Source organism: Anabas testudineus, chromosome 1 (genome assembly GCF_900324465.2).
Source record: "Anabas testudineus chromosome 1, fAnaTes1.2, whole genome shotgun sequence".
NCBI lineage: Eukaryota > Metazoa > Chordata > Actinopteri > Anabantiformes > Anabantidae > Anabas > Anabas testudineus.
In genome coordinates this window covers 24,145,679-24,157,906 of record NC_046610.1, presented here as the reverse complement: position 1 = coordinate 24,157,906, position 12,228 = coordinate 24,145,679, and the positions used below count along the sequence as shown (strand labels likewise).

The 12,228-nt window shown below is 42.1% G+C and overlaps 2 protein-coding genes across 6 annotated transcripts; both read left to right on the top strand.

The window, feature by feature from the left end:
- The first annotated feature begins 101 nt into the window (after positions 1-101).
- On the top strand, positions 102-4,358 carry LOC113162643 (cyclin-dependent kinase 12-like). Of its 2 annotated transcripts, XM_026360896.1 has the most exons (5): positions 102-278; positions 668-715; positions 1,064-1,739; positions 1,845-1,946; positions 2,496-4,358. In XM_026360896.1, exons 3-5 carry the CDS (start codon positions 1,101-1,103, stop codon positions 3,741-3,743), a joined length of 1,989 nt encoding a protein of 662 aa, XP_026216681.1. In that variant the 5' UTR covers positions 102-278; positions 668-715; positions 1,064-1,100; the 3' UTR covers positions 3,744-4,358. The 2 variants fall into 2 exon arrangements, with proteins under 2 accessions (XP_026216681.1, XP_026216680.1); XM_026360895.1 differs by lacking the exon at positions 668-715.
- Positions 4,359-5,894: 1,536 nt separating this feature from the next.
- LOC113162633 (zinc finger protein 318-like) lies at positions 5,895-10,730 on the top strand. 4 transcript variants are annotated; one of them, XM_026360877.1, is made up of 6 exons: positions 5,895-6,051; positions 6,441-6,993; positions 7,136-7,273; positions 7,640-9,175; positions 10,265-10,329; positions 10,549-10,730. In XM_026360877.1, the coding sequence occupies exons 2-6, from the start codon at positions 6,514-6,516 to the stop codon at positions 10,574-10,576; spliced, it is 2,247 nt and encodes a 748-aa protein (XP_026216662.1). In that variant the 5' UTR covers positions 5,895-6,051; positions 6,441-6,513; the 3' UTR covers positions 10,577-10,730. The 4 variants fall into 4 exon arrangements, with proteins under 4 accessions (XP_026216662.1, XP_026216661.1, XP_026216659.1 ...); XM_026360876.1 differs by having other exon boundaries at positions 5,895-6,118; positions 6,457-6,993; XM_026360874.1 differs by having other exon boundaries at positions 5,895-6,118.
- The last annotated feature ends 1,498 nt before the right edge of the window (positions 10,731-12,228 follow it).

Below are 12,228 nucleotides of genomic sequence, written 5' to 3'. Positions count from 1 at the left end.
CATAAGGAGTAACATGTGACTTTGGTTCTGTGTGGGTTCTTCCTTTAGCATTAGCATTAGCTCACTGTTCACACTCCATCCAGGAGGTGGCGCTACTTTAAACACGTTGTTACCGATTAGAAGAGGTAGAAATCCAAACAGCCCGGTGCTGAAGTGAAAACTTTAGTTAGCTAACTGGTCTACTGTAGGTAGTTGTTCATTAGACTTTAACGAATTACCATTTCCCAACGCATTTCTCTTGTGACCCCTAAAGAAAGCGGGGCCTTCCGGCAGAAAAGGTAGTGTAATATAAGGATAATGCTATCCAATGCTGCGTGTAGTATTGCTAACCAGTTAGCTAAGCTAGGATAGCTAAGAGACAGTCCTTAACTCCTAAGCTTTCGTTGTAGTTAATGTATTTCAACACAAGGCCGAATGTGCTACAAATGATTGAAATGCACCTGTTGTTGATAGTAAACTGAGTCTGATTTACCTCAATAGCTAAAGCTAACTAACAGCTGCTATATGTGTTCTGCCTGTTTGCAAACGACCTGACGTTCACCTACTAGCAAACAACTGGCGTTTGTAGAGCTAGCTGGCTGGGTCACTAACTAACTTTGCTGAGGGCTACATCGGTCAGGGCAGTGAATATCCTGGTCCTGAAGGCACTGTCCTGCTTGTTTTACAGCCGTCCCTGCACTTGGAGTTTCTGGTTGACTAAATACACCTGATCCAGGTAATCAGCTGTGGGTAGGACGGTTAAAAAACAAGCAGCACAGTTTGTCGTGAGGACGAGGATACCTGTTCCCTCTGAACATCATGCCGTAGGCCGGCCCAGCTATACAGAATGAGTTGTTTAACTGTGTTTGCTTGATTGTTTTGTTACATTTTTTTTAATAAAATTTAGATTTAAGTTCTAACTTATGTAAAGGTGTACACACGTAAGTTTGTTTTAGATTTTCCACTATTCTCATTGATTCTCATCAAAACATAGCTCTTTGTGTCCTCCTGTGAAGATAGTTATGTGATGTGTAAACAATCTTTGATTACCTCATGATTTTACATCTCATTTTCTTTTTTGCAGTCTGTTTTATTCACTCAGCTGCTGGAGCTGCTGTGAGATGATGTCCTCAAACCAGTGTGAGTACAGTGACAGGCGGTCGCACAGCGACAGAGGTTCAAGGCGGGACAAGTGGGATGACGATGATGATGATAGATGGGAAGAAAGGCGTAAGCCTTACAGAGATGTGTCAAGGGATTCATATCATAGATATGATGCAGATGGACACAGCAGGACAGAGAGAACAATGAGAGTGAAAGAAGGTAGAGAGTATAGTGACTCACCGGAGAGAGACAGTAAGGATTCCATGAACAGAGACTGGACCAGAAAGAGCCCAGTGAGGAGACACATGTCTTCACCTGGTTGGAGTTTCTCTGAAAGGAAAAGGCAAAGATTTACTGAAGATAATAAAGATGACTATAGAAACAGGCAAGGCCCTGAGAACAAAACATACAGACACTCACCAGAAGGTTTAAATGTATCCAAGGATTTTAAATATACACTACCACAGGAAGAGGATTTCATATACAAGAAAGCACCTCAAGACTCTAGACACAGGCACCGGCATGAGGAATTCACCCACAGAAAACAACGTGATGATTACAGACCATTGTCTCCCTACCACAAAGAGAGAGATCACCATGAGAGGAGCTGGGACTGTTCACAAGAAAGGCCACAGTCACAAGATCATTCTACTAAGGTAAATCGCAAGAAACACTAAAGCGAGGGCTCATGCGTTAACAATGTGATTTATGACGTGTGTGGTGTGTTGTTTCATATTGAAACAATCCTCTTTGTTAAACAGAGTCTTGCCAAACCCAAAGAGAGGAATGATGACCCTTACCCTGACTATGAGGATCCTTGTCAAAATAGAACAAGGTTTCCTTTGAATGGATCTAGTGAACAAGTAGGTTTATTTCACACGCAGCAGTTACCACATGGAGCACGTGGAATTTTGTTCTCCACATGCTCCGTTTACTAAAAATGCTACATTGCTAATTTTTCTATTCTATAAATATTTACGTGAAATCTGTGTTCCATCAAGTAAAACCTTTTTCAACACTTGAAGCTGTTGTTGTAGAAAAGGAAAGCTATATTGTTAATGTGAGATACATAGTTAAATTACCAAAAATGCACATAAACAGCTTTTATGCCTTAGTGGTTGCAAATCTATTATGAAAGAGGATCATGCAAGATCTATTTACTCAGTAGCAGGTGAGCAGGAATTGGTTGAAGTAATAGATTCACCTACCATTTGAGACTGATTACCTGTTTACAAGAAGCTGTTTGATTGTTATCATAATCAACTTCCATCAAATTCTCCTGTTCGGGGAGGGTTCCATTCGCCAAAATGTCAATCATAGGGCATCTGTCAATGGTTTGTTATCATCTTGTCAAATGAGATTGGCAGCAGATTATAGTTCCATAAACTGGTTGCTTCTTTGTTTCCCATCAGTCTTTTGACAGTGATGTCACCAAACAAAGTCCAACAGTTCCTGGGCAGATGCAAAACAAGGGTTTCCAGCGATTCCTTGATGTGCTCAACAAGGGTGTTAATGTTGCCACGCTCACCAAGATAGTGACTCAGAACTCAACAGGACTTGATGATCGGCCACGTTCTCCAGTTTCTTTCCCAAACACTGCAAAAAGTCGGAGGTCTTCCAGTTCTTCTGAGAGCCAACAATTAAGTCTACACAATAACTGCCACTGGAGCAAGCATGAGGGGTCCCGGAGGCTGGCTTCTCCACAGCATCATCACAGCTCCTTTAGCCTGAAGGTGCCTTCTCTGTCTGATGAACAGTCTCAGCAAAGGAGCGACAGAGGACAACGCTACTTTAGCTCAAACCAGATCAGATCCAGATCACCATCAGTGAAGGAAACAATAGCCTTGACATCTGAAGATGAGCACAAGCACAGACAAATGCAGGGTGTTTTGCAGGCCATTGGTCTGGATTTGGGGTTCGAGGAACTGGGACAAATGTCCCATCGAATCCAGGAACGGTTGTACGGAAAGAAGGATGGTGACAGGGGTCGCCATCATAGAAGCAGTAAAGAAAGGGACAGTAGGCGAATGTCTTCTCCGAGACGTGGAAGTAGATCGTCTTCAAGCAAGTCAAACGTGAGCACTTTGACACAAGACTATGCCGCAAAACAAGACTCTTATAGCGCTCAAAGGGATATTACAGAGGTCCATGAAAGGCAGGTGCATCAAGCTGGTGAATTTGGCCAGAACAGCAGCAGTACTTCTTTACCAGACAATGGGAAGTGTGAAACTAAGTCTCAGGAGGGCTCTACTGCATTGGAAGCATTTTCTCCAAATCCTGGATACACTGTATCAGAAGCACCTCTGACACCCAGGATGGGAACGTATTCTCCAGCGAACTGTTCAGTGTTGCCATATCCAGCAACACCTCCAGCACTCACTCCTACACTACCCCCCACTTTACCCCATGTTGTGCCCGGGCTCATCTTGCCTCGCCTGCCTCCCTTCGTCCCTTTCCCCCATGTCCCACCTCTGAATATATTTCCAGCAGTCCTGGCTCCAACTAGACAACTGCTCCCACAACACATCAGTAGTTCTCAGTCACCCTTTTTTAACCTGCCAGATATAAATCCAGGGCAGCCCTCGAATGCAACACATAAATCAAAAACGCTGTCGAGGCCCCGGTGTTTGCAGGTTATTCAAACCAAACAACCTGGATGATGATGCACAGGGCGACAGCCTGTCTTGAAAACTGACTGTGGCTGGAGAATGAGTTTGACTCTGGAGAAAAGTAAAACATACAGAGGAAGTTTTGTTCAAACCACAAATCACACCTTTGAATGTCACATCCGATCAGTGTTGGATATTTGCAAGCAGCCTGTTCGTCAGCAACAAAAAGCATCTATTCATGCTAAAAAACAAAACATAAAAACCAGAACAAAGAGCAGGAAGTGCTTTTTGACTTGCACAATCTTTGTCTTACGTTTGTAATTTAAAGTTAGTTTAAACATAACGATGTGATACGTACGTCATTATAAAGTTTTTGTACAGCCTTTCCCCTATCAAAAGGCACTGTTGTCCAGAGTCCTGTCTTCAGCAGCCAAGTTACAACTGCAAACTAGTTTACACCTAAAGTTGTCAGGTTGAATGTTTTCTTTCTCTGTACAAAACATTACTGCATAAATGTTTGAGCTGCAAATATTAAACACATTGATTCTAAGTGAATAATGAATAGCTATGTAACTGCACCAATTTTTCCTCACTGTTAAAAAATAACACCCAGCTGCTAGTGTGTGTACTTAAATAGTGTGTATGATACCTTTACCCTCATTACATGTGTGGAGAAACACCTCATTTTAGGACTAAAGGTTGCACATTTATTAGTCTGTTGATCTTTTTTAAATAATGTGTTTTTGATTAATGATTCAGTGTGAACAGTGTCAAAGAGAAGGGTCTGCAGAGCTCCTGCAGTGTACCAGAAGAAGGCCAATCAGGACTTACACTGCATTTCAAAAGTTAGAATCAAAAGAACTGACTGGTAATACACAATATTTCTAATCTAATAAAACACAAAAAGTCACAATTATTCATGACCTGCACAACACCCAGGAGGAACTTTGGACCAGTCTTTCTCACAGAACTGCTTCAGCTCAGATATATTCTTAGGACGCCTGGTGTGAACAACTCTCATGAGGTCAATCCACAGCATCTCTAATGGGTTTACAGAAGGTCTGGACCTTGAATGCATTCATAGTAGAATTACTTTGATCTTTGGGTCATCTTGCTGCTGCATGACCCAGCTTTTACTGGCATTATCCAGATCAGGAGTCAACAAAGGAACCTCAAATTATGATGCTCCCTTCACTGTACTTCATCTCTAGGATCATGATATATTGGTTTGCAATCCTCTTGTAACAACAAATGTAGTGCTGTGAACAATTCACCCTTAGTTTCATCAGTCCACAAATGCACTGGAATGTCAAGGCGATCTTTGGCAAAACATTTTTGGGACATGCCATAAAGAGAAAACCAGTTTATAAAGAACTACACATTTCAGTTGTAGGATTTTACTTTGTCATTAACTTTGACTGAACTCTTCATGTGAAGACAAACAGGACATGATTTTGTTCTGTTACTCTTTTGTCTGAGGAGACGGTAACATGAGCCCAAGTAATACTGTAGATCAGGGCTTTCCAACTCGCGGCCCGCGGGACGATAATAATAATAATATTAATAATAATAATAATAATTTGTTTAGGAAAGTTTAATGTTAGTGCGGCCCTCGAGTTTGATGTTTGACACTTTACAGTGTTGGTGCGGAGCTGAACGAACCAACCAATCACAGTGGGGTATATGGGTCTCGGGGGCGGGACATCGGCCGGGCTTAATCCAAGCAGAGAAACATTTCTCGATGAGTGACAGCAGCGTTGCCATGGAGAGTGTTCAGCCTGGCCAGCGGCCTCGTTTCTACGAAGCACGCGCAGCAACTTAAAAAAAGTTTTTTAAAAGTTGCTTTATAAGTCAAAGTGATGCGGACCAATTATAGGGTCGCACCGTTATTTGTAGGTCATTGTTTTTTAATTGCATCGCATCGAGAATTGACCCCCAGCTTCCCTGAGCTTTCCTGAATGTTCAAGCAGACCATGTGTCTTTTTGGGAAAAGCTCTTCTCCACCTTGAATTAAAGAAGTCCAAGTACACGTCCAGACTTACTGATGATCATCTTCAGGTCATACTGAGGGTCTCAACAGGTCTCTCGGGTGAACTTGTTGGAGACCTCTGCTGTAGATCTACTATCTCCTGTCTGTTGTGATAACTGAGCTCAGGTGCTCCTTCAGTGTTTGTCCTCCGTCCAGCAGGCGGCGCTGCTACTGACGTGCAGCCAAACACTGGCAGCAGTCCTGCCTCTTCTGAGTTGAAGATCATTTCTCAATGATCTTTTCTTAACGCTCGTCCTCGTCTGTTGCAGAAACGTAGACTACTTTAAAACCAGTTTTGGGATTTCACTCGCTAAGAACCTCATTCTAAGAGTCAGACTACACGGAAAACGTTTATTCCACTATGCGACAGAAGGAGGAACCGTGTCAGCAACCATAGGTAAACAGTGTAGGTAGCCTTCAAGCTAAGCTACCCAAACAGGATTTAGTCCGTTTTATTTCTGTTTGGAACATTAATGTGCAAAGCTCGAATATCACACTGTGTCATATGAACGTAAGTTGGGGTTTTACACTAGGGTCTTCTCAAATAGTCGACATGTAACGTTCAGCTATCGTTAAATGTCCTGATTAGCGATGGCTGCCTACATAAGCTAGTTAACGGTAGCTCAGAGGGTAGTTGTTTTTATTAAGTAAGGAGGTGATTACTGTACAGGATGTCTGCACTAAAGTCTGCTATTTAACCTACGTTAATTTCTCCACAGTGTTTCTTTTTCACAGAGAGCGTAGAAACCTCACAAACGAAAGGCTGAGACATGAATCGACCTGACTGGGAAGATGCTGCTCGAAGACTGCAGCACAATGTGGCACCAAATCACCAGAGCGGTGTGGATAACAACATGGGACTTACGTCAAGAACTAGTTATGATTGGGACCCTTTTTATAATTACCCACAATACACCTATTAATGAACCACACGGCAGCAGGAGAGTGAATGTGGGATGGGAGAGGCTCAGCCCTCCTTCCCATGACTTTCAAAACAATCAGTCAACAGCTGAAGACCCAGATGGGGAACCACTGGAGATTGATGACGAGGATCCAGAGCTGACACGAAAGCGGAAAGAGCTTAGAGAAATAGAGGAGCAAATAATGCAGAAGAAATTTGCCCTTGCTTTGAAACAAGTTGAACCATTTGTGAAGAAGACAGCACCGGGGTTTGCCTGTAATGAACAGTCCTCTACACACAAGGGTGAAACACTTCGGGACAGAGTGAATGCCATTCTGCAGCAGCGGTGTTCTCCCAGCTTTCTGTCAAAGGTGAGTAGTAGTCGTCATAGACAGACGCAGCGATGTTTTCAGATGTTTTAGTATATATATATATATATATATATATATATATATATATATATATATATCTCATTCACCCTATCTTGTTTCCTTTTTCTATGTTCTGGTCCAGTCACCCAAACAGAGAATAAAGTCCTCTAGCCTGATCAAAGATGGTTTGCTGCAAGAAAATCATCCCCTGAAACTGAGAGTGAAAGCGCTGATAAAACAAAGATGTAGTGACCCCTGTGTACTACAAACAACCACAGAGGTTTGTCATTTTGTTTTAATAAACACCAGCACAACATCAACAGCAGATACATTTCCCCCTGCCTTAATCTGAATTTAACTGGTTACTTGTGTTAAATTCAAACCTTAGCCATAGTTCGTGTGTTATACTGTTTTCACCCGATTGGAAGGTTCAAGCAAATTAATAAATCACAAATTAGTTTTTACTGCATTTTCTGGAAATTTAATATGATTGTTGATTTTATTGGGTCTAGAAACTTAGAAAGAAGAAGAGAAGAAAACATGCTATAATCCTTGCTTTCTTGTTAACAGTAATTTTGTCACAGTTGAACAAAGCATTAAAAAAAACTTTTAACAATATCTTTTTCTGTCTGTTTGTCTGACGCAGGTCTCTGGTGTCACATCATCTTCTCTTAGCCAAAGCGTTTCCTCAGCAGAGGAGAACAGTGCTGACAAAGCCTTCCAGCGCTTCCTCAGTGTCCTCAACAAAGGAGTGGACATGGACTTGCTGAGCAGGATTGTAAACAATGACAGCGATGATCTTCCTTTAGGTGAGGAGCTCCTGAATATTCAGCTTCCTACAAGAAGCAGAGAGAGAAGCGAGAGCCAGCAATCAATTAGTGGCGCCTCCCTGCCAGGCCTCAGTCACACCATCAGTGGAGAAAGCAAGGCTGAACCACCTATTCAAGAGAGATCCCACAGTGATGGACTCGCCATGCCCCATGGTAAAGAGAAGAAAAATGACAGAGGAAGCAGCTCTTTTGGCTCTAGAAGTCGATCAAAATCTCCAGCTGCGGTGAAGAAGAAGAAGAAGAAAGGAGAAGAAGAAAAAGCTCATTTTGATGAGCAACATGAACAGCTGCGGAACATTCTTAAAACTCTGGGGTTGAACTTGGAAGTGGAGGAGATGAGCAAATTAACTGACCGAACTCAGGAGAGGTTGTATGGAAAGAAGTCTGAAGCCAGGCACAGGACTGACAGAGGGGAACAGGAGAGACGGCAAAGGGCCTCCCACGAACACTACAGGAACTCCTCCTCCTCTTCCTACTCCTCCTCTTCTTCTTCCTCTTCGTCAAGGTCGACCTCTAGAAGCTTCAGCGTCAGTCCCCCTCGCCGTCGGCGCGCTGACAGCAGAGACTTAGAACAGAGTCAAGCGTCTGAATGCAGCGGCTCAAGAGACAGAAGCAGAGATCGACTAAAAACCCAAGGCAGCAACCAAGACAGCAAAGAACCACAGACACCCAGGGACAGAGAGAAAGATGGAAAAGGCTCCCAAAAAATCTCTGCTTATCAACAAGCACCAGATCAAACATATCCTCATCCCCACCCCCCTGCTCCTCCTTCATTTCTAGATCACACTTTATCCCAGTACTCCCAGTGCCCACAGTCCACCTTCCAGAGTGAAGCTTACAATGCTGCTACAAATTCTTACTGGACATATACTCAGAATTCAGTTTCCGCCTCCCTTTATCCCCAAGGGTTACATAATTCACAAAACACCTACCATCACTTTCCTGGGTCTGTAATGCCTCCTCACAGGGTTTACCAAGATCGTACCTTTGACGACATTCACTTTTTAGTGAATCCAGACTTGTCTATGAGTGAAGGCCAGACTGGATCGGTATCTGCCACTAACTGCCTTCAGGTCATCAACACAATGTGCTCAGACTCTCGGAACCCAAATAAGCGGGTCCCCTGTCTAAAGCAGCTGACAAAAAGAAAGAAAAGGCGTAAGATAAAATGTTATGTCAAGTGGCGGCAAAGAAGAAAGTTAAGGAAGAAACAAAAAAAGGCAGAAAACTGTAAAAAGCCTGTGCAGAGTGTGGACGTTTCACAGCCTGGTGAAACTGAGCAGTCAGAAGAAGAAGAAGAAGATAAACAACAGCTAACTGAGGAGGAAATAAAGGCAAATCTAAAGAAAAAGGTTGGTGGACCGTTGGTTTATCATGTAGGAGGTGAAGTTTGTATCTCATTACTCTGTATGTGTCTTAGTAACTTGTTTTAAAGAGAGATTTTAGTTACTTTTTCTGGAAAGTTGGGGTAACAACCCATGATTGTTTATGAGCATGAAGTAGATTTTAAGCATATCTTTCTAATCCTGCTGCAGATTTAAAACATAATAAAAATAAGACTATTTGTAGGCATGCTAGAGGCATTGCTCTATGAATAGCTATGATAGTTTCTCCACCACTGCTCCAGACTGAAATAGCCTGACAGGGTCACTGCAATCTTTTTTACAGCATGTAAAGAATATTCCTGTCTGCCTCACAAGACCACAGTATATCACCAGACGCTCAGTGACCGCTTTATTAGACACACCTGTACAATCTAGTACAGTCAACTTCAGCAACTCCACCAAGTTCATGTTTTCAATGTCAGAGTTGAAAAGTGGCTTTTTTTTAGTTGTTTTTATGTCCTTAATTTACAAGTAGTGGGGGATGCAGAGACAAGACACCTCTAAAAATAATGTAATCATACACATCATCACCACTATCTGCATATGCATCATGGGCAGAACAGTTGTACTGGATTGTATTAGACTTTAAAACGGGCACTTGTGTAAATGAAGCAATGAACCAGTATTGAACCAAATGGTGACGCATTGTCACCAAATGTAGTGAAAATTTATTAATTCATTTGTTTTCAAAGCTTTGTTTCAGCGACATCTAGTGGCGAAATAGGAGACAGCAGAACAATGTCTTAATTATGTGATCAGTGTAACTAGTGTTTGTGAGAATGATCAACTGGTTTAAACCAGTCACATGATTCACTTAAGGGGCTTTTGGGCATCATCGGGCACGTGTCTCTTTTTTCCCATCAAAGCAAGCTTCGGAGCAGTGGTTCTCAGATAAATGCAGCTGCAAGTTTGAAGCCTGTATGGGAGCATCGGTGGCATCTAGTTCACACTATATGTTAAAATAATCAGTGTTCAGTGCCATGACCTGTGTTGCCTTTTCTTTCATTTTTACATATTTATGTCTAACTATTAGTGACTCTATTTGTCTTTTTTCAGCTTGAGGCATTTAACCAAAAGGTGAAGCAAAAGGTTGCTCAACCAGCCAACTCCCAAATGTTAAAGTAAGTAAACTTACTGTTACAACATGTGTGTCTTCATTGGAGAATTGGTAAACTTATAAATGGTTTTGTAATAATATGTTAGCATAATAGTACACATTTAACATGCTTTATGCTCCACTTTAGGGGTAAAAAGAACAAAATCAGCTTTCTATGAAAAATTTGTTACCAACACTGAACTCTTACTCAGAGTTGATTTGCAGTTCTTCTCTTTTTCCATAGATCTGTGGAGTGTGAAGACTGTCTGTGAGGCCCGCTGGACCTCATGATTAACTTCATCATCATTTACACATGTCATTCATAGTGTAACAGGACTGTTTTGATTTTGACTGATTTGTACTGACTCCTTCTGGATTACTAACAAGTAAATGAAACCTCTTATAAAGAATATTTTGTGCGATTAATTTCTATGGTTTTCATTTCAGCTCTACATTTCTGTGTTTATCACTTCTTTGTAACTCTTTCTATTCCAGCCTTTTTCTCTCGGTACTGTATAAATTTGATTAAGCTTTGATTAGCTTTTTCTTTATAATTAAAAAAAATATTTTATATTTATAGTTTTCAATTATAAAGGGTTGAACCTCTGTAAATGATCAGTCCTAATGTTTTGCATTCACCACATTTTCCACAATGGCTAAAGTTTAAAAACGTTACTGCAGATAAATGCTAACTTAGATTTTTCATTTATTACTGTATATTTAATGGATTAATAGCCTACATGCCAGTCAGCTAATATAGCACTGAGCCTAGTGTAGAGTTCACATTGAACAGATGTCATAAAGTGGGTATTGTAAACCACTGACAGGTGAAGTGAATAACCCTATTTTCTCTTATATTTTATATATCTACAGTATATTAGGCAGGAATTTGAAGCGTTTGACAATGACCAAATTGTCCTGTCTAGACACCTGGGTCAGAACATCTCCAAAACTACAGCTTTTGTGAGGTGTTCCCAGTCTGCAGTGGCCGGTATCTATCAAAAGTTGTCCAAGGAGCAAACTGTAGTGAACTAGTGTCAGGGTCATGGCCAGCTAAGGCTCATTGATGCACGTGGGGAGCGAAGGCTGCCCTGGGTGGTCTGATACAACGGAGATTGCTGAAAAAGTTCATGCTGGTTCTGACAGAAAGGTGTCAGAATACACAGAGCTGTGCAGTTTGTTGTGTGTGGGGCTGCTTAGCCACAGACCAGTCAGGCTGCTCATGCTGACCCCTGTCCACTGCTGAAAGCATCAACAATGGGCCAGAGAGCATCAGATTAGGACCACAGAGCAATGGAAGAAGGTGGCCTGGTCTGAAGAATCTTGTCTTCTACATTATGTGGATGGTGCATGTGTGTTGCTTACCAGGGGAACACATGGCACCAGGATGCACTATGGGTAGAAGGCAGGTGGAGGCAGTGTGATGCTCTGGGCAATGTTGTGCTAGGAAGCCTTGGCTCCAGCCATCCTCATGGATGTTACTTTAACATGTACAACCTACTTAGGCCTTGTTACACAAACTCTATTCTCTGACAGCTGTGGACTCTTTCAGCGCTGCCACAGAACAAAATGGTTCAGAAATGCTTTGAGGAGCACTGCAACAGTTTGTTGGTGAGGTGTTAACACAGCCTCCAAATTCCCCGGATCTAAATCCAGTCGAGCATCTGTGAGATGTGCTGGACAAACCAGTTCAATCCATGGAGGCTCCACCTCACAACTTACAGGACTTAAAGGATCTGCTGCTAATGTCTTGGTGCCAGATATCACAGAGCACCTTTAGGGGTCTAGTGGAGTCCATGCACCGATGCTGTTCTGGCAGCAAACGGGGGGACAAACACAATATTAGCAGGTGTTCATAATGTTCTGACTGGTCAGGAACACTGTGTATTTATGTGAACATGGTAGCTTTGGCCTTGTCTTCTAG

Excerpts from the sequence above, each read along its gene's own strand:
- LOC113162633 (XM_026360877.1), top strand. The coding sequence starts at position 6,514 with ATGCTGCTCGAAGACTGCAGCACAATGTGGCACCAAATCACCAGAGCG. Across the intron at positions 9,176-10,264 it reads AGGCAAATCTAAAGAAAAAG|CTTGAGGCATTTAACCAAAA; the intron begins GTTGGTGGACCG and ends GTCTTTTTTCAG. Across the intron at positions 10,330-10,548 it reads GCCAACTCCCAAATGTTAAA|ATCTGTGGAGTGTGAAGACT; the intron begins GTAAGTAAACTT and ends CTTTTTCCATAG.
- LOC113162643 (XM_026360895.1), top strand. The coding sequence starts at position 1,101 with ATGATGTCCTCAAACCAGTGTGAGTACAGTGACAGGCGGTCGCACAGC. Across the intron at positions 1,740-1,844 it reads CACAAGATCATTCTACTAAG|AGTCTTGCCAAACCCAAAGA; the intron begins GTAAATCGCAAG and ends TTTGTTAAACAG. Across the intron at positions 1,947-2,495 it reads TGAATGGATCTAGTGAACAA|TCTTTTGACAGTGATGTCAC; the intron begins GTAGGTTTATTT and ends GTTTCCCATCAG.